Genomic DNA, 27,860 nt, shown 5'->3' on the forward strand with positions numbered 1-27,860 from the left:
TCATTGTTTGGGACCTGTAAAATCAATGTTGGCAGTGGTGGTGGTGGTGGTGTCTCTTGCTGATAGTCTTTTTGTTAGCAGTATCCCTGGCAACTCTGGCTGTGATGTAGAGCATCACAGAGCAAGAGACAGGAAGCCTTTGTGTATGTATGTCTAGTCTCTCTTCCTCTTCTTATAAGGCTTATAAGATCACCAGATTGAATCACGGGGGCTCCACCCTAAAATGTGCTTACCTCTGAAGCAGTCAGTTTCAACTTCTACACTTCTACATTCTTATTTGTGTGCATGTGTGTACACCTACTGTGTGTGTCATGGTGTGCACGAGGAGGCCAGTAGACAGCCTCTGGGAGTTGGTTCTCTCTTTTCTCCGTGTGGGTTCTTGGGATGGAACCTTAGCTTTCACGCTTGATGCCCAAGCTCCCTCATCTGTGGAGTTATCTCACTGGTTCACGTTTCCATGTGCTTTCAAAACAGAAACCAAAACCAACCAGCCAAACAACAACAACAAAGAAAACACCACTCAACTGTTTATTTTATTAATATAGATGTTTTATCTGCATGTATATCTCTGCAGTGTGTGTGTGCTGGTGCCCTTAGAGGCCAGAATAGGGTGACTGTTGCAGGATGTTTGATCACACTGTGGACCCTGAGATTGTGTTATGGTGTGGCTCAGTTATTAACACACCTTTAATCCCTCTGGCCAGAATAATGATTTATCCCTCCTACACACCTTTAATCCCAAACAATGAAGGTAAAGTTGGTTCGTAGAAGAAAGCACCCAAGCTTGCAGGGGGACAGAGACAGAGACAGAGAGACACAGACAGACAGACAGACAGACAGGCAGACAGACAGACTGGGGCAGCTTGAAACTGTTAGTATGGAGAGGAGATTTGAGCCAAAACAGCAGAAGTTCAGAAAGAACTAGAAAGGGTTATTCAGCAGCAGGTCCCAGAAGCTGAAAACATTCTAGGCCTAGATTAGATTACATGGAAATTAGAAGTTTCCAGGGCCAGGCCTAGGTTAGCAGACTAGGGCAATAAGCTTGGAGATGACCTGCCAGGACCTAATTACAGGTTATGGTTACAGGTAGTTGTGAGACATCATGTGGATGCTGGGAATTGACTCTAGGTCCTCTAGAAAAGGAGCAAGTGCTTTTAACAGCTAGGCCACCTCCGCAGCTCTGAGTTTCCCCATTCTTAATATCTCACATTGGGGATGAAAGTCAGCATGACTTTTAGGGGACAAATCATATTCAAACTGGAAGATACTAAGTCTTAAAAGCATGGGTAGAAGAACCAAGCAGATGGAACTGGTAGTTCTACAGGCCTCACAATTTTTTCATTCTGTTCTCTCTCTATGAGGGGTAGCTTATTGTTAATTGCATGTAGTTGGAAACTTCTGCTTTCTCCTGTTCTAAGTTAGTCTATGGATGGTTCTGGGATTTGCAAATTGTTGTTCCACAAATATCCAAAATATGACGCCTGAGAAAAGAGGTTTTCATTATTATAATTTTAATTACATGCATTTGGTTTGGATGGAGTGTTGTGCATGTGTGTGTGTGTGTGCTTGCACACTTGAGTAGATCAGAAGAAATTTCTGGTAACTCATCATGAGTTACCAGAAAGTGAAAATAATATCTTAAGGTCAGATAGTATCTGGGGTAACTCAATGGCACGGCACTTTGAGCAGCCTATGGAAGGCTCTGGGTTCAATTTCTTGGGCAAACTGCCTCTCTCTTTCTATACTGAGTCCTGGGGAATCACACTCACATGGTCAGATTTGACCAAGTGCTTTCTTTTTTACCCACTGAGCCAACAAAGGTGTTTCTAAAGTTATCAACTTGTGCTTTCACTCCCTTAGGACAGAGCAGTGTAGCAATGGGTTTATAACTAACATTAGGTCTTATGTAACAAGTTCAGAGGTCATTACACTCACATTCAATGAACAGGGAAATTGCACCAGGCCTGTCTATGCTACAGTAGTATAACAGTGGACTTCTAACCCAGCAACCCATACTGTGGCTACAGGGTTTATTGTATCTGATGTATAGTGTTTAGCTAGAAATAAGCCTGTAATAATATTTACTTTTTCCAATGCTTCTATATTCTCTTGGCTTTTGTTACCATCTGCAGTAAGAATAAATGATCACACATTTAACTAACAGGCATTTGAAGTCAGGTGCTGCATTTATTGTAGCTCATTTAAATTCTTAGGTATGACCATCATGAGAATAAAGTTTTTAGATGGAACCATATTTTCTTGAATAAAGTGAAAATGATTGGAATTTCAAATAACTCATGATGAGTTACCAGAAAGTGAAAATAATATTGTAAGATCAGACAGTATCTGGGGGTAAATCAATGGCACAGCACTTTGAGCAGCCTATGCAAGACTCTGGGTTCAATTTCTAGCACCGGATGCATAAAAAAATTGGCACTTAAAAACTCATGCAAATTCTCTCATTTAGATTTTAGATACAATTTAAATTTATTACGTTAGATCTGAATGAACAAGAAACCTAAAATTATGGCCAGCTCTATTGTTTTTGATCCAAACGAACTGCTACTGACCATTGCCAACGGTGGCTCACTATGACTTTAGAATCATGATCATCTAATGTGTTGAGATTGGTCCAGAGGTGACCAGAGATGACATTTCTATAATGAAGCTGTGCTGTGATCAAATCACCAACTTTAGACATTTACCAGTAGTTTGAAACCTTTATACATTTTAGTATAAAATTGTTATAATCTTATTCTTGCTATTCCAAAAAAAAAAAACCCACCAAAAGAAGCCATTTATTGTTTTTATTCACAAAAGGTTATACTTAATAAGAAACCATTAATCTTTAGATAGAAAAACTAATACAATAGACAAATTATGTCAAATTTTAAAGTCATTTTGTTCTATAATTAAAATATATTTTGTTCTGGAAAGTAAGACAAGGGAGCTGCTAGTCATGTATAAAAGCTTGTTTGGACATCTGTGAGCTACCATAAAGTCTCTTGATCAGAACATGCTGCTTCTGCTTGTGGGTACTAAGGGTGCAGGGCTTCTTTAGACTCCTGCCTGGGTCCCTCTGGCCTCAGCTTCCACTTAGCTGAGTAATCTCAGACAAGACAATTAGTGTCTTTGTGCCCCAGATGGGAAAACAGGGAGGATAATAACAGCGCATACCTTGTGGATTATGTGAAGAACGAATGAGTTAACACATAATAATGTCCTTAGAACAGTGGCTGGCACGTGGTGAATGTTTAGTAAACATTAGCTATTATTTTTATATGTGATAAAGCATAGAACTATGACTAATATAGCAGGATATAGTACTAGATGCTATTTTTTTGTATTTTGATTAGGCATCATCAATATTTTTTCTAAAAAACAATTTGCTGTGCTTATTTTTCTTATTTTTTAAAAACTTTAATTTAATTTAATTTATGTCTGACCACACAGGGAAGCAGAGAAAGGTGGCTCCTCTGAGTGAAACTGACCATTTAGTGCCTGGAATCAGGAAGCTTGCCAGTGTGGGCAGACACCAGGCAGATGCCAATCTGACATCCCACTTCTTTATTTTGTAAAATCTTTTTTTTTTTGTTTATCTCATGTGAATTAATAGGAGGTATCTGATGTAGAGCTTTAACTATTCCTGATTAGGGTTTTATATACTTTCTTATGCCCATCTAAAATCTTCGTACTTTTCATTTTCCTTGCAGAAGAATAACCCCCAGCCCCATCACACAGAGGAAATGTCCACAATGAATTGTTACATTATTCCTGGTCTTTCTCCCAAGAGACCATCAGCTCCTGGGTAGTAAACTAGGTGCTCTCCATTAATAAATCTGATGATGCGATGCTGTAAATTTTCTTGTTGACGTCTACAATTCAGAATGTGATGTTCTCCATCCTACCCTGTAACGACAAACAGGTTGTAATGGCAGGTGCATTTTGTTCAATGTAGCATCCATACACTACTCCTGAAGTTGTTTTGATCCACAAGGCGACTAAGACACTTAAAGACATTTCTAAGATTAGAAGGGTTAAGGATACTTTATTCAGCTTTAACTAAAACATCTCACCGGATGCAGGTGTATTTGCAAAATTAGTTTGGCTTCAGCGTCCTCAGCCCCAGAGAGCACTGGAGGGTGGAACCCTTGTAACTTGCTTATCGCAGCGCGCGCGTGTCTTTGGGCGTCGGAGCACGCGCGGGGCACGTATGGACCCACTTTTCTAACCTGACCCTCACCTCAAAGGCTGTCAACTCTTAAGTCCCTCCCTCCGCGCGAGGCCCGCCTCTCTCATCCACTCCCGTGCTCCGCCCCCAGAGCGGAAACGTGGTACTGTAATTGGTCGAGTCTCCTCTCACTCCTACAGTACAACCATTCCTTGGCATCCCGGAGTAGGGTGGCGCTGCCAATCACAACGCTCGCAGCCGCAGGAGCCGGGTCCGGAACGCCCAGAGGCGGGGTCGGAGGCGGGGCGCCGACACAGGATTAGTTGCCATTCCGAGTGAGAAGCGGGTCGAGGTGGCGGCGGCAGCGGCGGCGGCGTTTGCGGTGGCGCGGGTTACGCGCAGCGCGAGGCGCCTCGAGGCCCCTTTCTCTCCTCCGAGGCTAAAGTCCCGGCGCTACCCGTGGTCGCCGAGCCGTGTCGCGCGGGCGACCCCCCGCGAGGGCTGAGCCGCCGCGGGAAGCGGGCGAGTGCCCTGTCAGCGCGATGCCCGGGGCGGCGGCGGCGGCGGCGGCGGCCATGGGCTCGACGCGGGCTCTGCCGTGAGTGCCCCGCAGAGCGCCGCGGGGCGGTTGAGCCGTTGGACGTTGGCCGTCGCGGCGTCCCCTCCCCCTCGGCGGCGGGGTGCGCGTCGGAAGGGGAGCCCCGCGGCTCCGCCCCTCGCCGCCCCTCCCCCGTACACATCGCACGCACCGCGGCGCCGGCTCCCACACGCTCGCTCGCGCGCCCGCCCGCCCGCCCGCCCGCCCGCGGAGCCACCATGTCCACTGCGTCCTCCAGTTCCTCTCAGACCCCTCACTCCGCGCCGCAGAGGATGCGGCGCAGCACCGCGGGCTCCCCGCCCGCCGCTGCCGGGAGCGGGACGGGGCCGGCCGGGAGCTGCGCACCGGCTGCGGGAGCCGGTCGGCTGCTGCAGCCCATCCGCGCCACGGTGCCCTACCAGCTCCTGCGGGGCAGCCAACACAGCCCCACGCGCCCGGCCGCCGCCGCCGCCGCCGCCGCCGCGCTCGGCAGTCTCTCCGGGCCCGGAGGGGCCCGCGGCCCCAGCCCGTCCAGCCCGACTCCACCGCCGGCCGCTGCCCCAGCCGAGCAGGCGCCTCGCGCCAAGGGCCGCCCGAGACGGTCCCCCGAGAGCCAGCGGAGGAGCAGCTCACCTGAGAGACGGAGTCCCGGCTCGCCCGTGTGCAGAGGTAGCGAGCCCAACCCTCCCGTCCTCCCGGGCTGCGTCTCCCCGACGGTGCCCTGCGTGGAAAACTTCAGCCTCTCCGGGCTTCTGTTTGCTAGTGCATTACCGAAGGTGTGAAAGTGGCTTTGGGAATCTTACCCCCCACCCTGAGGTCGCTGCAGGGCTTGGAGGAGCGACCTGGAAATCAACTTTTATCCGACCCTCACACCGCCACGCAGATTTTATCTTGCATCCCTCGCCTGCAAAAGAAAAGTGTTTCGGTTTACTAGCTTATTAGCTTTCTGTGTTTGGAGCCGGGCAAGGAGGAGCCGTGCGAAACCCTTAAACACGCACACAAACTCCCTAGCGGGGAATAAGGTGGTAGTGGTAATCTCTGCAGCCTTTGTGCTTTCCCACAAAGTTCTTGTCTGGAGTATGTTTGTGTTTTGGAGACTTGATGGCGGTAGTTAGGTTGTTAGAATATCCTTTGCATGTGTAGGGGAGGCAGTTTAAAGTGTATGGTGTTATCCATCCTCTCCTCTACTTTATATAGTCATGTATTAGATCACTACTGCACTACCAATGGCTTATGCCGGAATGGTGATTTTCGTGGTGAATTTCTTAAAGCCTGTTTGTGGAGTGTGTTCACTTTTTCCTTGCATCTTTAAGTATATTTACCAGTTCAGCTGAGCTGTGTAGAGAGATCTCCTTTCTTTTTTGTTAGGTATCAAAGGTAATGGTGAGTGGGAGGATGTTGTGGACTCCCCTTAATGTTTTCTGTTTGGGTTTGGTTTTGTTTATGCCTAGGGACATAGTGCATGAACTAGTTGACTCCTGGGGGAGAAAAAGAAAACTAGGCAAAACAGGGACGTAACCGGCCATAAGGGAGAGTCGAGTACCTAATATTCTTAGATACCAGCCTAGAACTACAGTTGCTGCTGCTGCTGCTGCTGCTACTGCAGCATTGTGGAAGGAATCATTCGGAGTAGGGAAAGAAAACAACAACAAAAAAGCCTGCTCAGAAGGGAAATACTACCAAGCTTCATACAATGTTTATGTGGTATGTGGGATTTTTTTGTTTAAGGTGGACATTCTTAAGGTGTTTAGAGTTAGAGAAAGGGATTGCAATACGGTAGATCAAAGTTTAGGTATTTTTAGCTTTAATTTAGACTTGTAATTAGCATGTTGCTAAAGCACTTGCTTTCAGATCCCTTGATGGTAAGCCTCTGGGTAGGATATAAGTGCAGTGGAATAAGTGCAGGAGCACCAAGAAATACATCCTGTAATCTGTATGCACCAGGAGGGATTTGCTCCCCACTCCTCCCCCAGGTCAAGCCAGCTGCTGCAGAAACTGACATCCTCCAGCAAATCCTGAATGAATGAATGAAAACAACGTGATCGCCCTAATAATGACCACAACTGAACACACATCCTTGGATGTATTTTATAGAAAACTCCACCATTTTCTAACAGATTAATGCCATATGCAACTCCCTTGCACATTTTCTGGAGCTGTGTTAAATGAGAGGTAACAGAAAAGCAGCAGCAGTCACAGACGTTTGTGAATGATTTAGCTTTAACAGTTTGTTAATGGGAGTTTGGGGGTTTTCTTTTAGGAACAATGTGAAAATAAAATAAAAATAGGAATTGTAGATTGTGTGCAGAGGATTTTGTGGGCAGAGTTTGAGAAGTTTTGGCAATTGCTGCAAAAAAATAATGGGCACCTAGTACCGCCTTTCCTTTTGTTGATAAACAGTAACATCTTAGCACAGATAATAGTACAACTTGTTTTTCTACATCCTTCAAAAGCCCTAATTGCTTAGGAATTACATGCCCCATCATGAAGCAGTTTTAATGAAATTTGTGATCAGGATTAAATTCTACTCTTTGTTGGAGAATGGCACACCAGAGTTTAATGCACTTTTAATGCAATCATGATGAAAACACTTGTTTTTGAGTCTGTTTGTGCAGTAGACAGATTTGCAGGGTCACAGCTTGTTCTAGGAATGGAGGAGCTTTCTGTGCTGTAGTTGTGCTATGTGTAACCTTAGATGTTTTGTCAGTTTCTTGCATTGAAGTGATTTTTGAAAGCATGGTCTTGTGCTCCTAGTTTCTTGATTGTATTATCACTATGTTATTTGTCCACACTCTGCCTTGTTCTCCTCTGCCCATATTGAAAGTACAACATATAAGTAATACGTTCTGTCTCTTTAGCCACTTCAAATCTATCCTGTGACTTAACAATTTCAATTAGTTTCTATTGAATTCACTAAGGTTCTGACATCAGAGGGTTTTAGTTTCCATTGACCAAATTGCCTGCTGCTGCTGCTGCTGCTGCTGCTGCAGACACTGACATCACTCTACTGCATGAATGAAAAACAACAACGTGCACCGTTTCTTCCTCTGCTCTGCACCGTTTCTTCCTCAGCTCTCCTCCTTCCTTTTTTGCACCTCTCAAAGTGGGAGGATAGACATTATATTATGTTTTGAGAAATGACACATTAAACTTTTAGGTAGACATTGACTCAGGGCTATGCATTTCATGGAGATATGCGTTGTTTACAAAAGGCTTTCAGAGCTCTGGGTATTTGGATTATGGGGGACAAGGAAGCATTCAGAATTTTATTCCTATTTTGTCTTAATTATGGAAGGAAGGATAGAAATTAAGTTTTCTTATTCTTGTATCACAAAGAGTTGTAAGCAGAATTTTGAATCCAGTGTCTGTTTTTCTCATAAACACTCTTAGCATACATTTTTATGGGGTTAAGCTAAGTAAGAGTTGGTGCTTGGGTCAGAAAACAGGGAGAAAACAATGCTGTAAAGAGGAACAACCAGTTTTAAGATTTATCGTATTTTAACATCCAACAGAAAGATTGTAATTCTCTTTGTTTTTGTACCATAGCTTAAATGCTACCTTAATGGAATATGCATAAGCCTGCTAACATCATGCTTTACTTAGAAGATATGGTAATTACAAATTGAAAGTTGTGTTGTGTTGCTGTTCCTGGATCATTCTCTTTTTGTATTTTTTCTTTCTTGTGTATTTCAAAACTTCAAGGTTATTATTTATATTCATTTCTGAACTTCTGTTATTAACAAAATGTCATCCTTCCCCTGTTTGATTCTGAAGGGTCTTGAAGTGGTGAATGACAAGCTAATGAATGCATCCTATGGCTCCCTGTGATGTGCTTGTAATAGATGAAAATCATAAAGTATTATGCAAATAGTAATTTTTTTGTGATGGTAATATACAAACTCTACCTTTGAGTTAAGTAGAACAATTCAAATGAGACCAAAGCAAAGTATTAGTTAAAATTAATGATCTTGAGATAAAGTCATTAATAATGATCTAAATAAAATATAAAGTAGTTGCTTTCTGAAATCCAAGAATAAACCCATGTATTTAAACACTAAACAATTAAGATAGTAGGTAACAAATAGAAATTCTTATGTCTGTAAATATCCAAATTAAAGAATTATAGGTTATGAACGAGGCAAAACTAATTGCAGTAAAGTACTCTGGAGAGTCCTGCTTATGTTTACTTTGCCTAATCTAGTAACAAAATTTCTGAACATCCGGTAACTTAATATTTTTTTCTATGAAAAATAGTTTTTGATTCAACCTACCAGATTTTTTTAGGCCTCCCACTCCTAAGAAATTGGCAATTCTAGAGTGACATTTGATGAGATTTTTTTCCCTCAGGAATCTTGAAAGGCTTTTACCATATATAAAGAAGTGGTGCGTGTTTTAAAAAGTAACATAAAGCCAGCCGGCATAGGGTGTGCAAGTGCATGCGCTGTATTAGAGCACACACGTGTGCTGAGCTCCTTCATTTGCTTTACGCTGTAAGCTCTTCATTGATCTCCCCTTTCTGAGTTAATTTAATGTTGTCCTTAGTTGTGAAATATGAACGTTTTGCTATTTTTCTCTCTGTTTCGAGATACTCTTCAATTAGCCTTTTGAAAGTTTTATTATCTAGCTAATATTTCTAGAGGTTGAAGTTCTCTGTACTACTCTACCCGATTTGAAATTTATTTTTCTAAGAGTCATTATGGGAACTTACTTCTAAACTTAACTGCATAGAGTGAAAATGCATTAAGATTTAGGCTTCCACAACAATCTTTGAATTTTGATTTTGGGAAAGTTCTCAATCTCTGTTTAGCTGAACTAAATAGTGTTAATTTATGGCTCTGATTTTTTTCCGTTCTGTCAGTTACATTATGGTGCATAAGGTATCAGAATCAGTGAATGAGTAGCAAAGTTACTTAATCAGTAGTTTATTTTATAAACTTATAAATTTATGTTCAAAGGTTATATTTTCCCAGATATTATTGCCATGAGCATATAGAACATTAAATAACTAAGATGTACAAAGTAGGTTAATGAATTTCTAACTACATATAAAGTTTGTGTGTGCTTATTGAGTTGAAAATTAACTGATTTATTCTGGTTTACATTTTGAAAAGGATAATTATGATGTATACATTGGATAAATATTGAAAGATAATGGCATTCTTTTTAATTATTTTACTTGTGATAATGTGGGTTATATGTGAACTAAGAAAACAAAACTTAGCTCCATGAAACAAATTAATTGTAAATAAAAGAAAACATCCAAATTAAAAAGAAGTTTAAAAGCCAGTTTTACCAAACTTTTATTTGTTGCTATTACTGTGTCAAGGTGCATATTACCAATGGCTCTGGGTCTTAATATTAGTTCAGTCTTTTTCCCAGTGCTTAGAATTCCCAGACACCACCCAAGTTGGCTTCTTTGTAGCACCTGTCCTGGATCTATTGTTCCTGGTATTGTTGTTATTTGTGTTCGGTATATGTTGTTTGTTCTCCTATTAAATGTCTAAGAAACCAAGTCTTTGACAATCTTTTTTTTTCATCCTACATATTATTTATTTAAAAAGAAGTTGAGCTGATCTAACACATGGTCTCTTATCTGGTCTGCTGAAGAGAGAGAATACTACCCAAGAGCTGATGGAATGGTTGGAGCGCCAAAGTCCCTTACCTTTGTCTGGACCTCTAGAAATGACCAGAACATAATTAGTTTTTCTGATAACTTGGGAAAATATTTGTGCTTCTTCTGCAAAGTAAAATTTAGTAGATTAGCAGCAAGTCTGAAGTATCAAAGAATATTACCTAGGAACAAATTGTTGAAAAATACCTATCCAGAATTGTTGTTTTTATAGAAATAGGTATGTTTGATATTTTTAGTACTGTGGTTTATTTCTTGTCGATGTTGTTGAGGCAAATAACAGGAGGAGTCAAGTTCATTAATACTTGGTGACTTCCTTTGTATTGTCCTGTCTCTCTAGTTGCTGTAGATAGAAAGGAAGAAAACATTCAAGGGACTATTTGCCAAGCTATGTATACTTTGAAATTCAGCAAGCAAATGGATGTAGGATTCTGTTCTTTTAGTTCTAGATTCTGTGTTGATTCCACAGTTGATGAATTGCTGAGATTTTTAGGTAAAAGAATGACAAATGGGTTTTCTTTTGTGTTTCCATGGCACTATTCTGCTGGGACATGCTCTGATACTTTCAGGGTGTCTAAAAATGTAGGACAGTTGGCTGAATGTAACTAAAATGGAATATGAAAGGATGGCCATTTTTTCTTTTTGTGTTTTACAGGGGAGGGGTTATGAACATGTCCATGGTGGAAATAGAGATGGATATTGCACTAGTTCCTGGCCTGAGGGAGCTTGGGGTCATGAACACCATTGTGTCTAGTCTTGTTTACCTCTTACTCGCTGTTTCTTACATTACACTACACTGTGCAAAGTGCTTTTCTCTTTTCATAAATCGTAAGAATTAGTTATATATGGTGGTAAACTGACTTGACTAATGGCTAAAGAATTACTAAGCAGGTACTAGTCTCAAGTAATTGTCTCAGAAGCTGTCAGTAGCTTTAGTCAGTTTTCCTGAAGCCAACAACTATGCTTGTAGTGTGAGTTTGAACTGCACATATATAATTTAACGGAGTGCCACTATGTAGTACCTTAATTATTACTTGCCACAATTAAGAATGAGTTGAAGAAGCTAGCGAAACCCATAGTAGTGTGGCAAGGTGAGTGTTTAAGATTGTCTGCCAAGTTATTACAGTGAAGTCATTCTCCTGTCATCTAGCAGTATTTCTAAACAAAAAACTAAAAGGCACTGCTACTTGCTGCCTCGTACTTCTGAAGGTCAAACGTACTCATAAACTGCTAATAGTAATACATATTGTCTTGTTTATCTAGTATGGTCATGGGAAAACTTTTTGAAGAGTTCATTAACTGTTTTTTTTATCTTTTCTAGTATTAAAAATTTGTAAGTTAATATTGTTCTTAAGAGAATACTTAATTGACAGGGTCACCTGGTATAGTTTAGGGTAGCACAAGCTGTCTATTTTTCTGCCTCAAGTTCCTGAGTTCTTGGATTACAGGCATGCTGTGAAATATCCAGTTTTTGATCTTCCTTAACAGTCTTTAGTATCTATCTATAACTGCACATTTAAAACACTTTCTTTCAAATGTCAGAATAGTGGAGTGGTCCAAGGAGTTATTTTTAAAGTTATCACTGTTATATATTTTCATTTTTTGAAAATTTAAAGTTATCACTCTTATATATTCTCAATTTTGAAACTGAGAATAGTTTCATTCCATGGCTTCTGTATTATGTCTGGACCTTCTGTATTATGTCTGCATTCATTGCATATATATAATGTTTTCCCATAGTTTAACTTAGGGTGATTGTCACTGGCCTTTGTGCACTCTGAACACACACACACACACACACACTCTCTCTCTCTCTCTCTTTGTGGTGGAAGTCTGAATTATTGTTGGACGTGGTTTCTTGTGGGATATTGTAGAAGGTGTAGCGGTACTTAATGATGCCTTTTGAGAGCCCTGAAGTGACTTTGACTTGGCTTTCACTAAGATACTTGCTACTGCTCATGAGAATGGAAAGTGGTAGCCGTCCTGTTGTAGCATTTATGTGCTGTTCTGTGTAGTGCTCAATGACTTGTTTTTCTTAGGCTCAAAATTTACCTATTTTTATTTTTATTAACTTAATAGTTTTTATTTTAAAATAATATTAGTATTATAGCCCTTACAGTTATTCTTATGTTTATCTTTAGGATGGTTGCTGTGTTTTTTCACTTTGCATCAGCCATTCAGTAAAAAAGTTAATGTATTTATACAAATAACTACTATTTAAGGATTAAATTTTACACCTAACATATGCAAGAACAAACAGATGCTTGATACATCATATTTTTGTGTCAGTCTTTTCTAATGTTGTGAATAGAATACTGAAGAAAAGTGTCCAGGCCCTGAATATAAGCATGTGGTAGGTCATCTGGAATGTTAAGTAGGAATTTGGGAAATAGGAAGATATAGAAAGCGATAAAGTAAACTACTGTTGTTTTATATTCGTTAAGAATACTTTATTCTTGAAGTTTCTCAACATGGGGAAAAAAAAAAGAAAGCAGTCAACAGTGGAGTTGATGAATCTTTGTATGTTTGATTCCCATTATTCTATATCATTGCGTGTAGCTTTTTACTACCTGGCCTATGCTCCAGGAATGGGCCACACTACCAGCCCCCTCCCAGCTTCTCTTGAATCCACAGACTAAAGACACACACAGTTGTTCATTTTCAACTTGCCTTCTTGGCACAATTGCTAGGTGCTATCTCCTGCCTGGAAAACATGCCTTTATCATTTCCCTTAGCTCTTAGCTCTGGTCCTCCTACCTGCCCTAACTTTAGTTGGTCAGTTGAAGGTAGTCCTGGCTAAACATCTCTGACCACCCACCTATTGGAGTGGCCACCGCCCACTGCTCCTCCTGAAACCTCACATTGGCCACCTGGGTCTTCTCTCTCTGAAGCATGGTGAACTCTGTCTCTCCTTCCTTGTGTCTCCCTGCTTGCCTCCAGGGACCTGAAAATCCCACCTGTACTTTCTATCCAGCAATTGGCCCATGGTTTTCTTTACTGACAGGACAGATCAAGAACTAATTTGGGAACAGGACCTTAGCATCATAACTATCCCTACAGTCCAGAATTAATGTAGCTGTTTGCAAGTCCTTGACAGATTAGCTGAAGTTTGGTTCATTTATCTTAAAATTGTCTCACTGTTTCTGTAACTGTATGCAAGGTAATTTTGGTGGATATATCTGCTTTACCTAATACACCTGTTTCTTTTTAGCTTTACAGTATATAACCTGATATTTGGTATTTAAAAGGCCCTGCAGTAAATATTTATGAAATACATATATAGGATTTACAGAGATTTCTGTTTGAGCTATATAAATATACATGTGCACACACTGAGAGACAAGTATGCATACTCTGGAATGCCATCATTGAAGAATGATCATAAGACAAAATCTTAAATATACATGATAGGTTAAATTTAATAGGCTATATTTATGCTCTTCCTTTTATAGAAATTCACCAATTTGTTCTTGTTTTGGACTTAACATTCAAATATGGTTAAGCTCGGTAAAGCACTGATTTAGATCTTTGTATAGTTTAGAATGAACCAGTGTTTGGTATAGAAATAGTTTGGACAAAAATGAATTTTATACAAATGTTCATATTTTGAAAGACATAACATAGGCTTTTATAGTTTGCATTTTGTATAACATACAAAGTTTGGACACAACTAAACATGTTTTTAGTCATACAGTATGAAATATACTAAATGACTTATAAACTTATTGCTAACAAAGTTATTCAAAAGACTAACACAAACCAATATATAAACCAACCTTGACCTTAAGGCAATTTCCTAAGAAGCCAAAAGTCTGAAATGTAAACAAACATTTTTCTCATAATATTTGACCCATGTACAAATTATCCTTTTTCTTTGTTGTTGTTGTCATTTTTTGGTTCCTTCCCTTCAACACTTTCCACATTTCCCCACCTCCACACATTCTCAAATTCATGGCTTGTTTTCCTTTTTATTAGTGTTATACCCATACCACTTGTTTATATATAAATGCATAACTACATAAATACAACCTGCCAAGTCCATTTAGTGTTGCTTGTATGTACACATACAAGCTTGTTACTGGATAGCCAGTCAGGGCGCTCATCGCAGTGGAAGACCCAAGTCTCCCTATTTGAGCAGCCATTTGGAATTCTGTCAAGTGGATTGTGACCTAATGAAATTCCATGGAGTAAGGATCTAAATTTATTATAATTCCAGTAATTTAACACCATCATGTCCACAATTCAGTGGTTCTTTAAGTTAGAAATGTAATTGTACTATCTCTAAAACCAGGTAAGGAGAATGAGTTATATATTAATTTGTGTTTTATTATTTCAACTGTCAGGTAGCTTTTCAGGTGGTTATTTGCTTTACTGATTCTTTATCTTAATGTATAAGTAAAATGATTTAATTTACCAAAATGCTATTTGAACAAACTGTTTAGGAAGTCAGTTACACAGGTTGAGGCTCATCTGAGGTTGTTAAAACATATTACTGAATAGTTTAATTTCTCTTTGCTATATAAGTATTCTGGCATTTAGCAAAATTAACTAATGCCCTAAGAAGCTGATCTAAATGAATATGAATATATCATTCCCATTACTTTCCCAGTCTGAGTTTGAAAGTTCTTAGAAATTTGGAATTCAAATAACTCCTAAAAAGGAAAGAATTCCTGTACTAATTATTCTTCCTCTCCCCCTCTCCTGTGAAAAGATGTGTTTATTTTAGGTAAATATTTCAAGGTCTCTTCTGTAATTGTGTCCTTACTAGAAAGAACAAATGAAAAGTAAAGAGGCAGCACTCCACATAGTACTGCATAATACTAGTGTTTTTCCTAAGCAGCCTTAGGAAGTAGTTCTCCTTCCCTGGGAAGAGCTTTTAGAACCCTATATTCTTATCACCGTCAGAAGACAAAACAATGAGTAAACATCATTAGACTAGTCATCTATTTGTAGGAATGGAATCTTTTGTTTATAATTAGATATTCCCAGAGGGTGTTTTTTGTTTTTATTTTTGTTTTTATCCCATTTAACATAAAGCTTTCCAGGTTGTGAGGAGGGGAGGGGAGGAAGGGAAGAGAAGAGAATGAGAACACACATATGGGCCAGGGTGCTTTGAAGAGCTCACTCCTTTCTCAGTCACCAGATGAGAAGTTCCTGGTGCGCTCTCCACATAGTATAGAGGTTCATGGCAGTACTTTTTGTAGTGCTTCCATTTAGGTATGGTGAATGGTGGTGACTCAAATTTTGCCCACTCACATAAGATAAAATCAGTGCCGGCCCAGCCAGGTTCAGTTTTGAAGTGCTGTGATTATGATGTCGTGTACTACTTATGTTGTTATAATTAATTATGTTTCTTTCCTGGAGGAATGGCTTAAGTGTGGAACGTGTACTAACTAAACTGCTTCCTATAAGGCTATTGATAAGAATAGATTTGTTGTGTTGGGGTTTGGAGAAGAATTATTTTGTGTCAACATGTTACCTTTTGTGAATCATTAAACATAACTTAAAGTCATGGTTGTATCCAGTATATTATTTTTAAAACTCTGTTATTTGTTTAACGTGGATGGGTGTGTTCCCTGCATGTTATCTCTGCACCACACATGTGCCTAGAACCCAGGGAGGCCAGAAGAGGGTGTCAGATCCCCAGTGACTGGAGTTAACAGACAGTTCTACGCTGGCATGTGGGGGCTGGGAATCGAACTTAACTCTTCTTAACCGCTGAGCCTTCTTGCCAACCTGCTTATTTTTAATAAATGCATCTTACTTTTATAGACTTCATAATTTGTAAATACAAAATTATGTTGGTTTTTACATTCAAAATTGAAACAAGCTTTGAAAAGTCTAAGCTAGGCATGGCCATGCATGTATTCTGTATTACTAGAATTCTAGAGACAGAGTCAGGAGAATAGTGATCTTAAAGCCATTCTGAAAAGAAGACCCTGTCTGAATTTAAAAGAAAAAGTATAGGGGTTTGAGAAATAACTCAGAAGTTAAGTGCCTGCTGCTCTTGCAGTAAATTGAAGTTCCATGCCTAGCACCCAGGTTAGGGGCCTCACAACTGTCTGTAACTCCAGTTTCAGGTATCCTGACTCCCTCTTCTGGCCTCTGCAGACACCTATAAACAGATGGCGTGCCCGCGTGCGTGCGCGCACACGCACACGCACACACACACACACAAGTGTGGCATTTCTGTGGAGCAGAGTAATTATTCTCATAGGTAATACTGACCTCCCTATATTCTGTAAACTTAAAAATCTAAATATTTTTAAATAGAACTGTCTTTGGAAAGTTTGTTAGTACCTTTTTTCTTGGACCTATGTTTTCACAAAGTAGAGTACACTACACTCTTTTAGGGTGGAAATTAATTGTTCAGAATACATGCTTTGAAAAAAATGGACTAGGATTGTTTTGTGGTACTAAGAGAATAAAATAATTTAATAAGTATTTAACTGTAGTTTCAAGTTTGAATCATCTTTTAATGATTCATTTGTACAGAGATATAATTTAGAAGAACAGTTATCAAGATCAGAATATTGAGTGATTCAAGTTTTAAAGTCAAGGACTTGCTGTGGAAATGGTTTCTTTGTTGGCACTGTGGAACACAGTCATGGTAAACCTAGAGTACTGGGTGATAGTGGTGGTGACGATGACGATGATGATGGTTTGTTTTGTACCAGCATAAAACTTGACTTCCCTTCTAACTCATTTCTCCCTTCTGGCCGAATGGTGTTCTGTCTCAGAATTCTTTTCAATATATCAGCTTCTTTACATTGCCTCTAGGTCCTAACTGTCTCCTGTTAGACTATTGACTGCTTAGTACTCTTAGGAATTGATACCACTTAGGTCTTTCCCTGTCATTAGGTTTTAATTTTGCTATTTTTCTACGCTTAACTATAGTCTATCTTTAGAAGAAGAAACAAAAGTGATTTTTGTAAAAGATTTCTTTTGGTTTCTAAGTTAAGGTTAATAAGAAATAAAGTCTACTATGTTTAGTTTGACATAAAAGATTCACTCTTGACACATTCATTTTGTACCTGTGTTCTTGCTTGATTGAACTTGCAGTTTTTAAGAAAATGCTCTGTTTTAGTTTATTAAGTAGTAAATGTTCATTTGTCACTCTTTGCTTTGAATTCATGGTCCCTGTTAGGAATGTCTCTTTCTCTTAACATACATGCATTTTTGCCGAAAACTCCTGAAATCTTTTCAAGTAGCCTTCAAATATCCCCACCTTTTCCAGGTGGAGGTAATTGTTATTCCTCTTTATCTTTTGAAGCACTCACTACATATCTTTTTGTTTTGTTGCAGCTATTTAGGCACTTGTGGTCTTACAAAAAAGTGTCAGTTTCATGAGAGTAGTCACTTTTAGATGTCCCTACTCACCAAATATCTTCCTCTATTCAAATGTTTTAATGTTTATCAACTTGTTTGAAATGTTATATTATTTCCCTTGTGCTACATAGATTAGAACAAACACTACTAAGAGAGCCAGTGTTCTTTTAAAAGTAGAAGAGAATGATGAGTGTAGTTCTTTTTGGATAGAAAGTGCTGATCTTTCAGTAAGATTGATGATACCAGGCATTTGAAAATACAACAACTCATCTTCAAAAGGTTCCCAATTCTATAACCTAGAACAGACGATAGCACTGGGCTCCTTGCTTACCAAGAGGTTTTAGTTTATCAAAGATGTTCTATGGAGCCCGTGAGGTGGCTCAGCAGGCAAAGATGTCTGCTCTGAGCCTGATCTGAGTTCTGTCCTCTGGACCCACATGGTGGAAGGGGTTAATGGCCTCTGGAAAGTTGTCTTCTAACCTGCATATGTGATGCAAATATGCACATATACACAATAAATTAAAATGTAGTTTAAAACTATGTCTTATAAATTGCTGTTAAACTTAGAATATTTAGCTTAAAAATTTTGTTTTATGTTGCTCAGCAAAGTATTTTTCCTATTAGTTGTGAAACAAATACATGTGTAGTTAAAATCTGGTTGAAATGACATACCTCATATCTCTGGTAAACCTGTACTATTCTCCAAACCTGTGTAAGGAGATCACATTGAGAAATTACACATGTATCCTAACATTTTTTTTAAAAAAAGCCTTTTTGGGAGAACATTTTATTTATGGTATTCTCAGTGAAAGTCAATCTTTTGTAGGGGTGAATAAGACTTTTGAAAATAACCTCCTCAAAAAGCTACTAAGAACATATTGTTGACTAGTTTAGATTATCCTGTTTGCAGGGGCAGATCATGATGATAGCCCAGCGAGACTTTGAAACTTGATTCAAACTGTCCCTAGGGATAATTCAGACCTATCTGTAGTAAAAAATTCTGTTTTGTTTTTTTTTTTTTTTTTGCTAAATCCTCTTTCCTCCTATAAGTCCACTTGTAGAGCATAGCTTGTAGCCTTGCTCCTTACAGCTAAACAAGCTAAATGGCATATGATGCTTTTATCCTGTTCAATGTTAGTTTGATCTTCCTTATACTTGATCTTCCCTTCTCTGCCAGCTGAAGTAGATTCTTGCAGAAGACTGAGAAGGTTTCGAATAGTGATTAAAACACGAAGGTAGTCTGAGTCACTGAATGATGATAATACTGAGGCCACCTATCAGCCAGGAAGACACACATTAGGCTGTTACTGTGATAACCCACTCAGCTTTTCAAATAGTAGCAGGTAACATTAACCAACATTACTTTAGAGCTTAAACAAAGGTGGTTAACTAGCAATTGTCTTTGCAGTTACTTTGATAGTTTTCCTTGGGAGACTCACTCTTTCTTGTCTGGTTTCTTAAATAGGCAAAAATATTGTCAGTGCTTCAAGACAGCCCACCAAGTTGATCATGTGACTGGGATGGAGGATATTTATTTGGAAGTCATTAGGCATCACCAGCCAAAGCACATAGAGTTACTCTCTGATTAAAAATTAAAACATGAGCTTTAAAAGCCTCTAGAGATATCTTAAGTCATGACTGCCTCATAGAACTCAGACCAGTCTACGGAAGTACCTGGGAAGCTCAAGGATCGTCGTGTTTGCAGAATGGTTTTACATTTTGTTCAGTTGTCCCATCTCATCACTACATTGAAAGAATTAAGAAAAACAGGCGGAGAGGGAGTGGGGGGAGAGGGAAAAACAGTTGAGTCATCTTTTTTGTGTAATTAGGTTGGTGTGGTTTCATCTTCCTCCCACATTGATATGAGCCTCCAGTACATCTGGAGGTGGTACTCACGTTTGTATTCCAATTGTCCCCACTCTAATGTTTATTTTTAATGACAAGTTGTTTCCCAAACTAAAATCTGGATTATTTCACTCAGGTTGCAGGGCACTGGAATTATATAAGGTTATCCCATTATTTAAGCTAAAATTTTATCTGTCCTTTAAAAAAACAAAACAAAGCCGGGCGTGGTGGCGCACGCCTTTAATCCCAGCACTCGGGAGGCAGAGGCATCCAGGCTGGCACTCGGATTTCTGAGTTCCAGGCCAGCCTGGTCTACAAAGTGAGTTCCAGGACAGCCAGAGCTATAAAGAGAAACCCTGTCTCGAAAAATCAAAAACAAAACAAAACAAAACAAGCCGGACGTTGTGGCACACGCCTTTTATCCCAGCACTCGAGAGGCAGCAGCAGGTGGCTTTCTGAGTTCGAGGCCAGCCTGGTCTACAGAGTGAGTTCCAGGATAGCCAGGGCTACACAGAGAAACCCTGTCTCGACCCCCCACCCCCACCCCCAAAAAAAAGAAACCCAAACAAAAAACAAACAAAACCCAAAACCTGCCTGGCCTTGATGGTGTCATTTTGTTTTCCTTCAGGACGTTTTCTTCTTCTTCACTAGTCCAGCTTTAATGAAGCACTCGATTTTGGATAAACTGCTTCATAGTTGTGTATTTGCTTCTGTACTGTCAATATTTATGAAAGTAAATGCTAGAATAAATATTTGTACCTTCCTATTGCTGGAGACTTCATTCAGTTTAACCAATATACTCTGGAGAAGTGTGGTTATGTATTTCCAGTCAACGGTATGTTCCCTTCGCTGTGCCTAAGGATATTATTGTGGGAACTACACCTTGTAGGGTAGATTTAATTTACTAGGCTGTTTTATGATGAGAAAATTGATAGATTTGCACATATTTTAGTGCAGTTTTCTGTTTATAATCTTGGCATCAGTAGGTTAACCTGAAGGGCAGTCATACATCCATAAGGTTTTACGCAGTCATTCTTTTCCTAACCCTGTTCTGCTTCATCTCATCTATAGTTTACTGTGGATTTAACTGCTCATGCAGTTATTAGGCTGTTATTGGCCTACTAACCTGTACTTGCTATTACAGGAGCAAAGTATTTTAAGTAATTGAACCTTTTCATTTATTTTTTATTTAAACAAGAAAATTTTTGTTTAGACAGACTGATGTTTTCAGCAATATATTAAATCATTTTGTTGAGCTCAAATAGCAAAGTTTATGTTTTTTTCCCAGAGTGTTGTTTTTATATTGTTTTACAAGTCAAATAAATTATAGGTATACAGATACGTACATATCTCATTTTTACATTTCTCATGTTATATCTGTTCATACTGTACTTTAACATTGATACAATTCAATTGTTCTTTTGTCGAGTTTCTATACTATTAATAGAGATAGTTAATTTTTTCCTTGCCTTAAGAATGTTTAAGCATGGGCTGGAGAAATGGCTCATTGGTTAAGAGCACTGACTGCTCTTTCAGGGGTCCTGAGTTCAATTCCCAGCAACCATATCGTGGCTCACAACCATCTGTAATAGGATCTGACGCTAAATGGTCCATACATTCCCACTATCCTTAATTGCTTTGCATACTTTAGGTTCAATTCCATCTGTGATAAATTCTTTCATAATAGACTCAAGAAGAGTATTATTTTAATAATATGCTGATTTGCATAGTAAAAACTCAGATGTAGTTTTCATTGTAATTTTTTCTTTTTATTCTTGAGAATATCATACATTTTTATAATGAAATATTTCAACTGCTACTCCTATTTCTCCTACCTCCCCGTAATCCTTTCAGTTTGTCTCCCTCCCAACTCTTCCATTTTTTTGTTTGTTTTTTGTTTTTTGTTTACGCTTTTGGTATAACCTGTTAAGTCCTATTAGGGCTGCACATGTGTCCATATGGAGCTGGAAAACTTACTAGTGATCACACTTCCAGAGAAAAAAATGACTTTCCTTCTCCTGGCAACCATCAGTTGCCAATAGCTCCTCAGTTAGTGATGGGGCCTGGAGAGCATCTCTGTTGCCTCTACTGGAATTTTGGCTGGCTTGATCTTGAGCAGGTCTTATGAAAATAACCACACCAGCTATGATTTAATGGGTGCAATAGCTTAGTCATGTCCTGAGGAAAGCATTTCACAGGACTCCACTCCATTATTCTGTTCTTATCTTCATTCTGCATCTTCTTTTGTGATGTTTTCTCAATTGTAATGTTTAACTATGGCTTTATACTTTAAAGGTCATTTTGATTTTATTGAAATATATTTCAGAAAAATAAATTTCATTTGATTTGTTGGATCATTTAGCTATTTTTCTTCTTTCAGTATATAGTTTCAAGTTTCATTTTAGGAGCACTTGTTCAATTATTTTTCCCCTATTTTGTTCTTTTGAACAGAAGAGTTCTTTAGGAATGTGTTCATTTGAATTTGTGATTTTATTTTGTATAACTGTTGTGGTTGTGTATAGATTTTAAATAATGGCTGAGTAGATACATCTATTTGACTGTGGAGAGATGGAGCCTAGTAAGAAGTGCTTAGAGCATTAGAGTTCTGGTGACTAGATTATTGCTGTATCACAAGAATGAAAGAGCCAGTTATTGCTTCTCTTGGATCCTCTTAGCTAGCTAGTGTGATGATGATCAGTTACTTAAAGCAAGGTTAGCCCTTATGTTCTGCATTTCGCACACATACTCAACTGCCCAAGCCTCTGCTGAGCATTCAGGCTAGTCCCAGCTACAAGATTCTTACCAGAAGCCAAGTAGCAGCTAATACCACACCTTTGAATTTCCTAGCTTTATGAACTATGAACCTCTTTTCTTTACAAATTATCCCATTTCTAATCTTCTGTTATTTCATCAGACTATGACAGTACTTGTGTATTAATATAATTTTTCATTATTTTTGTGCCAACGTAGACCAATAAAGGATGTTGGTGAAATTCCTGGAACACATGGACTTTGCAAAATCCAAACTAGTTGTAGTTGTATTAAATAATATTACTATGCATTAGATAGGGTAGAGATGAATATCCTCTTCCTTCATTTTTCTTCTTCTATTTTTTGAGTTAGGGTCTCATGGAACTCATGTAGCCTAGGATGGCTACATGAAATTCTCCTACCTCTGCTTCTTAAGTGCTAGGTTTAAAGGTGTGCACCACTATGCCTGGCCCTGCATTTTTTCTTATTCTCAGTTGTCCAGTTTTATGTCATTCTTTGTACTTAGGAGGCAAGGGAAAATATAATTTGGTAGTGATAATATTTAAATATTTGTATTTATATAGTAAATTATATTTAAAACTTTCTAAGATAATTGTTCTCATTACAAATATACTATAGCTAAATCTATAAATGGAACTTTGTCAAATTTTTCTTTATAGTAAATCAATGGAGGTATTACCTACTGTATATATTTATGGCTATTTTTCAAACCTCAGATTAAAACATATCATTTTTTAATATTTTGAAATTGATGAAAAGCCACTTAAATAATGTCTTGCAGTCTTGATGTATTTGCTATTTTGATTTCTATGAAGATTAAAATCGGTTAAAGGCATTATAAAATATTGTCTTTAAAAGGTAAAGGTTGTTTTATAAGATCAATACATAGTATTGTAATTTCAGATTCAGGATTAAATCCTTCAATAAAATAAATTTGTTATGGTTGAAGTTTCACCCTACTTAAATATCAGTTTCACTCTGCTTATGAATTAAAGTCCTGACATTTTGGTTGTCTATGAAAGTCTATTTAATACAGGCTTTGAGACTGCTTATAATAAATATAGTCAAACTTCATTTACATTCCAAGTGCTTAAATGCTTAAATCTTTTTCTTTTCTTTTCTTTCTTTTTTGTTTTTTTTTGTTTTTGTTTTTTTGAGACAGGGTTTCTCTGTATACCCCTGGCTGTCCTGGAACTCACTTTGTAGACCAGGCTGGCCTCAAACTCAGAAATCTGCCTGCCTCTGCCTCCCAAGTGCTGGTATCAAAGGCGTGTGCCACCACCGCCCAGCTTAAATGCTTAAATCTTTACCAACCTTTTTCTCTCTCTTCCCACTCCATTCCCATAACTCCTTCCAGATCCACCCTCACTTCCTTTTTTTTTTTTTTTTTTTTTTTTTTAATAACCCACTGAGTCCAATTTGTGTTGTTACTATTCTCAATGGCTATAGGATCAGCCACTAGAGTATGGTTGACCCAGTAGGGACCATTTCCTTAAAGAAGCTGTATTTATCCTTGCCAAGAAGCCAACACCTGTCAGTAGGTCCTCAGGAGTAGGGGGAACCTCCCTCTTCTACACTGACTTGTTTACTCTAGAGCAGGCAGCCACAGTTAATGTGAGTTCCTGAGTGCAATTATCTTGTTATGTCTAGTAGACACTGTTTCACTCGCTTCTCCCTAACCTCTGGCTCTTAAAATCTGCCTTGTCCATGAAGCCTGGGGGGGAGGGGGGTTGGGGGTGGTGATAAAGATGTTCTATTTATGATAGAGCACATGCACACTTGTTCTACGCACCTTGATCAGTTCCTGCATTAATCACCACCCACTGTGCAAAGAAACTTAAAATGAGGATTGATAGCTGCACTAATCTATACATAGATAGTTATGAACTTACAAGACAGTGTGAGATTGTATTCTTTTAACAAAATAGTAATAATAGACTCACTCCCTGGGGCCCAAGAGCATATTCACCATGGGTTTTCTACTGGGTTAGCAGTGCAAGAAATGCTTTTCCTTTGTGGAGTGGGTGTTAAATCCAATGAGAAAGCAGTTGTTTACCATTGTAACATTTCATGCTACTGTTGCACCCATGGGGATATCTTGTCACACTGGTCATTGTGGTTCACAAAGTTGTCAGTTGGGTAAAGCTGTTGCTAACTTCCTCTCAGCAACCTCTATTAGCTCCCTCTGGTGCTGTGAAAGCTGGCAGCAAAGAAGCCTCGGTCAGTACCCACTTGATTTCTCCCTGTGCTGTGAACAAAATATGTGGGGTCTTCAACAATAGTTCTTAGCATCAAATTCTGCTGCTCAGCCAAGAGAAGGAGCAACAGGCTGTGTCTGTGTGTCTTGTCTATCATCTATCTGTAACATACACACATACATACATACATACATGTTATTTATTTTGGTGGGGTGTCTCTAGTTTAACTGTGACCAACAGCATGATGTTCCTGTGCCTGGCACTATGGTTTGAATTTGGCAAAATAAAGCTTCTGGGAGGACCATTATCCCTGGTGTAGTATAAACCAATTAAACTTGATAGGAATAAGTAATACGATGTTTCTATATGCTTTAAAACGTTCTTAATGTTGACCAAATCTTCATTCAGCTTTGATTTTCCTAGTGTTCATAAGCATTCATTTGAGCCTTTACTTAAAATGGAAATTTTGCTGTATAGCCAGTGCTTAATTTGGAAAGTGACTCTTTGAAGATCTGACTGGTTATTACAATTAGTTAGCTCTAGAAGCTTAGCTTGTCTTTGCAAATGTCAGAGAACTGGTTGCTCTTTCTGTAGAAGGGTACTTTCTTAAGTCAAACTTTTGGTGCCCTTAAGTGGAGTAAGTATGTGTGTATATGTGTGTGTGTGTGTGTATGTGTGTGTGTGTGTTTGAGCACCTGGATCATAAAGATTCAGTCCCAATTTTCTAGCCATTGGCTTTTGAACTTATGTAGAATTTGAGTGATCTGGTACCACAAAAAATTTATGTGAAAAATTTAGATTTCTTCTACCAAACTTTTCTAGACTGGGTTTTGCTATGCATCCCAGGATAGTGTTGACTTCAGGATCCTGCTGCCTCAACATCTGAATGTTAAGATTAACAGGCAAATTGTGCTTGGTGATAAATAAAGACATATTTTGTGTTTAGGTATGTCTGTGTACCAAGGCATGCTGTGAAGGTCTGAGGACAACTCAGTCATGACTTTGCTTTTCCATTTTGTTTGAGAAAGGTCACTCCTTTGTTGCATATGATTTGCTAGCTGACCTGAGAGTTTCTGAAGATATTCCGTCCTCTGCTTCCATTTCCCTGTAAGATTATGTTGCTGGGATGACAGATGGTGACTATTGGCTGGCATTATTAGTTCATTATCTGTAATAAAATGCTGATGAGATTTCTGCACACAAAATAATTAGAAGAAATAATGTTAGTGCTAAATTGTATTAAACATGTTCCTGAATACTTTTCCAGTTAGGATACTTTGCAGTTGCAATAATGAGCTTCTTGAAATAACGATAAATTAGTTGATTCCTGTTAGTGCTGTTGTGACATCTGTTTTATAGAGATGTTTATACTATACTTCAGGGAATGATAGCTCTATTTAAAGATTTAAATATAAATGATTTAAGTGTATGCTTTGCTCATGTCATTGTAAATGAGATGCTTTGCCCCATCTTGACTTGATGCAGTCTAAACATAGAGAATTGACAGTTGTTATTTGCACATACAGAGTGAGCTGAATATAGGGTAACCAGACTGAAATGTGTTAAAGTCCAATAAAGAATGGGGGTACTTTTATTGTATGCTTTACATTATGCATGATGGTCAGAAATATGGTATCTTGGTATAGTTTTCAGGGTCTGGTGACTTGTATTACCCTATAGCTAAAGTTCTCAAAGTTTCTAACATTTTTAATTTTTTGTTTGGTTGGTTGTTTGGTTGATTGGTTGGTTGGTTTTGGTAGCAATTTCACTTTGTTAACTTTCCACTGGAGATTAGTATCTTAAGATATCAGATTTTCAAAATGACTAGTCTTCAGTAATTGCCCCTGGAAAAAGACCACATACACAAATGCTGGGAACAAACTATTTAGACACCCTGTGAATTACGTTAGCAGTTGGGTTTATTGTGCTAAAATGCAAAACTGGAATTGGTGATAAAGATATACAAATCAATAAAATTTAAGGGCCAAGATTTTAGGCTTAGTTTTTGGGTGAGTCAAAACCCAAACTCATTGACAACTTTAGAGAATATGAACAGTTGTGTTTGTTGAAATAGTTTTACTGTTTATGATAAATCCTCTGATAAATCTAAGGTTAATTGTGTTTGGTAAATGGAGTTATTTTGGCAAATCATTTCATGGAAGAATTCTGTCATTGTCAGTTGAGGGAGACACTTTAAATGAACCTGTGACCTTTACTTGCATGGTAACACACACGTATATAAATACCTGAACTCATTCATACATAAACATATACACAATATTTTTAAAGTCTGTATTTACTTACCTTAAGATTAAGAGGTTTTGTTTGTCCTTTTGTGTGTGATGATAGGGTACTGAAACCAGGGTCATGTACTGATCAAGTGATCTCCATCCTCAGCTTAAAGAGAGTTTTCAAAGCATACAGACTACATATAACTTTCAAATAGTTTAGAATAGATTAAGTAGAGGTATGTAGTTTTTACTAATTATAGCTTTTGATTTTCTGTGTCCTTTTTTATTAGCAGGCAGCTGCTATAAGTATTAGCTTTGTCATAAAAGGAGTAATTGTTTTCATTCTTTTTGATGGAAGAAGTATAAAGTAACTTTTTAAAACCTTGAGAAACTCATAACAAATCAAAGGGAAAAATTAATTTTGTTTTTCACAGTTCATAAAATTAGTAACTATTGCTTTTATAAAGTGGGAAAACTATTGGGAAAAGGCGGTAAAAAAGGGAAACAGGAAAAATAGTAAAACAAAAGCAAGTAGGAAGGATTATAAGGTAGGAAAAAAATATACTACATGCTGTTGTAACTAGTGAAATCAGTGGTTAGATAAGCTCACTTTTTACAGTAAAGTCAATTAGATAATATGTACAAAGTATGCATATTAAATTTGGCTGGTAAATCCTGAAAAATTAAAGAATAAACGTACAAGATAAACTATATAGAAAGCCGAGGGGACCATAATGTTCAGCTTGACATTATTTAAAAGTAAAAAGCAGTAAATGAAACAGTGCATATAAGGCATCATGGTAATGTTAGGAATTGTACATGTATTAATTTGTAAAGAACTAAAATATAAAAATATAAATGAATTTTTTCACAAAGAAAGTTTTTAGAACTTAATAGTTTAGACATATTAGAGTACATTTCTAGGTAAAAAATAAAGTGGCTGTACTGGCTGGTTTTGTGTCAACTTGACACAGGCTGGAGTTATCACAGACAAAGGAGCTTCAGTTGGGGAAATGCCTCCATGAGATCCAGCTGTAAGGCATTTTCTCAATTAGTGATCAAGGGGGAAAGGCCCCTTGTGGGTGCAAACCATCTCTGGGATGGGAGT

The 27,860-nt window shown here is 38.4% G+C and overlaps 1 protein-coding gene across 4 annotated transcripts in view; it reads left to right on the forward strand.

Moving 5' to 3' along the window:
• Positions 1 to 4,490: 4,490 nt before the first annotated feature.
• Positions 4,491 to 27,860, forward strand: part of Glcci1 (glucocorticoid induced 1) — a 76,896-nt gene continuing 53,526 nt past the window's right edge. The window contains exon 1 of one of the 4 annotated variants that reach the window (XM_021164341.1): positions 4,491 to 5,417. In XM_021164341.1, coding sequence (XP_021020000.1) covers positions 4,988 to 5,417 — 430 coding nt within the window. In that variant the 5' untranslated portion in view covers positions 4,491 to 4,987. Of the gene's footprint in view, positions 5,418 to 11,102; positions 14,669 to 27,860 lie in introns of those variants that run through there. The other 3 variants (XM_021164342.2, XM_021164344.2, XM_021164345.2) reach the window with 3 other exon arrangements.

The sequence above is a fragment of the Mus caroli genome, chromosome 6, assembly GCF_900094665.2.
Source record: "Mus caroli chromosome 6, CAROLI_EIJ_v1.1, whole genome shotgun sequence".
Lineage (NCBI taxonomy): Eukaryota > Metazoa > Chordata > Mammalia > Rodentia > Muridae > Mus > Mus caroli.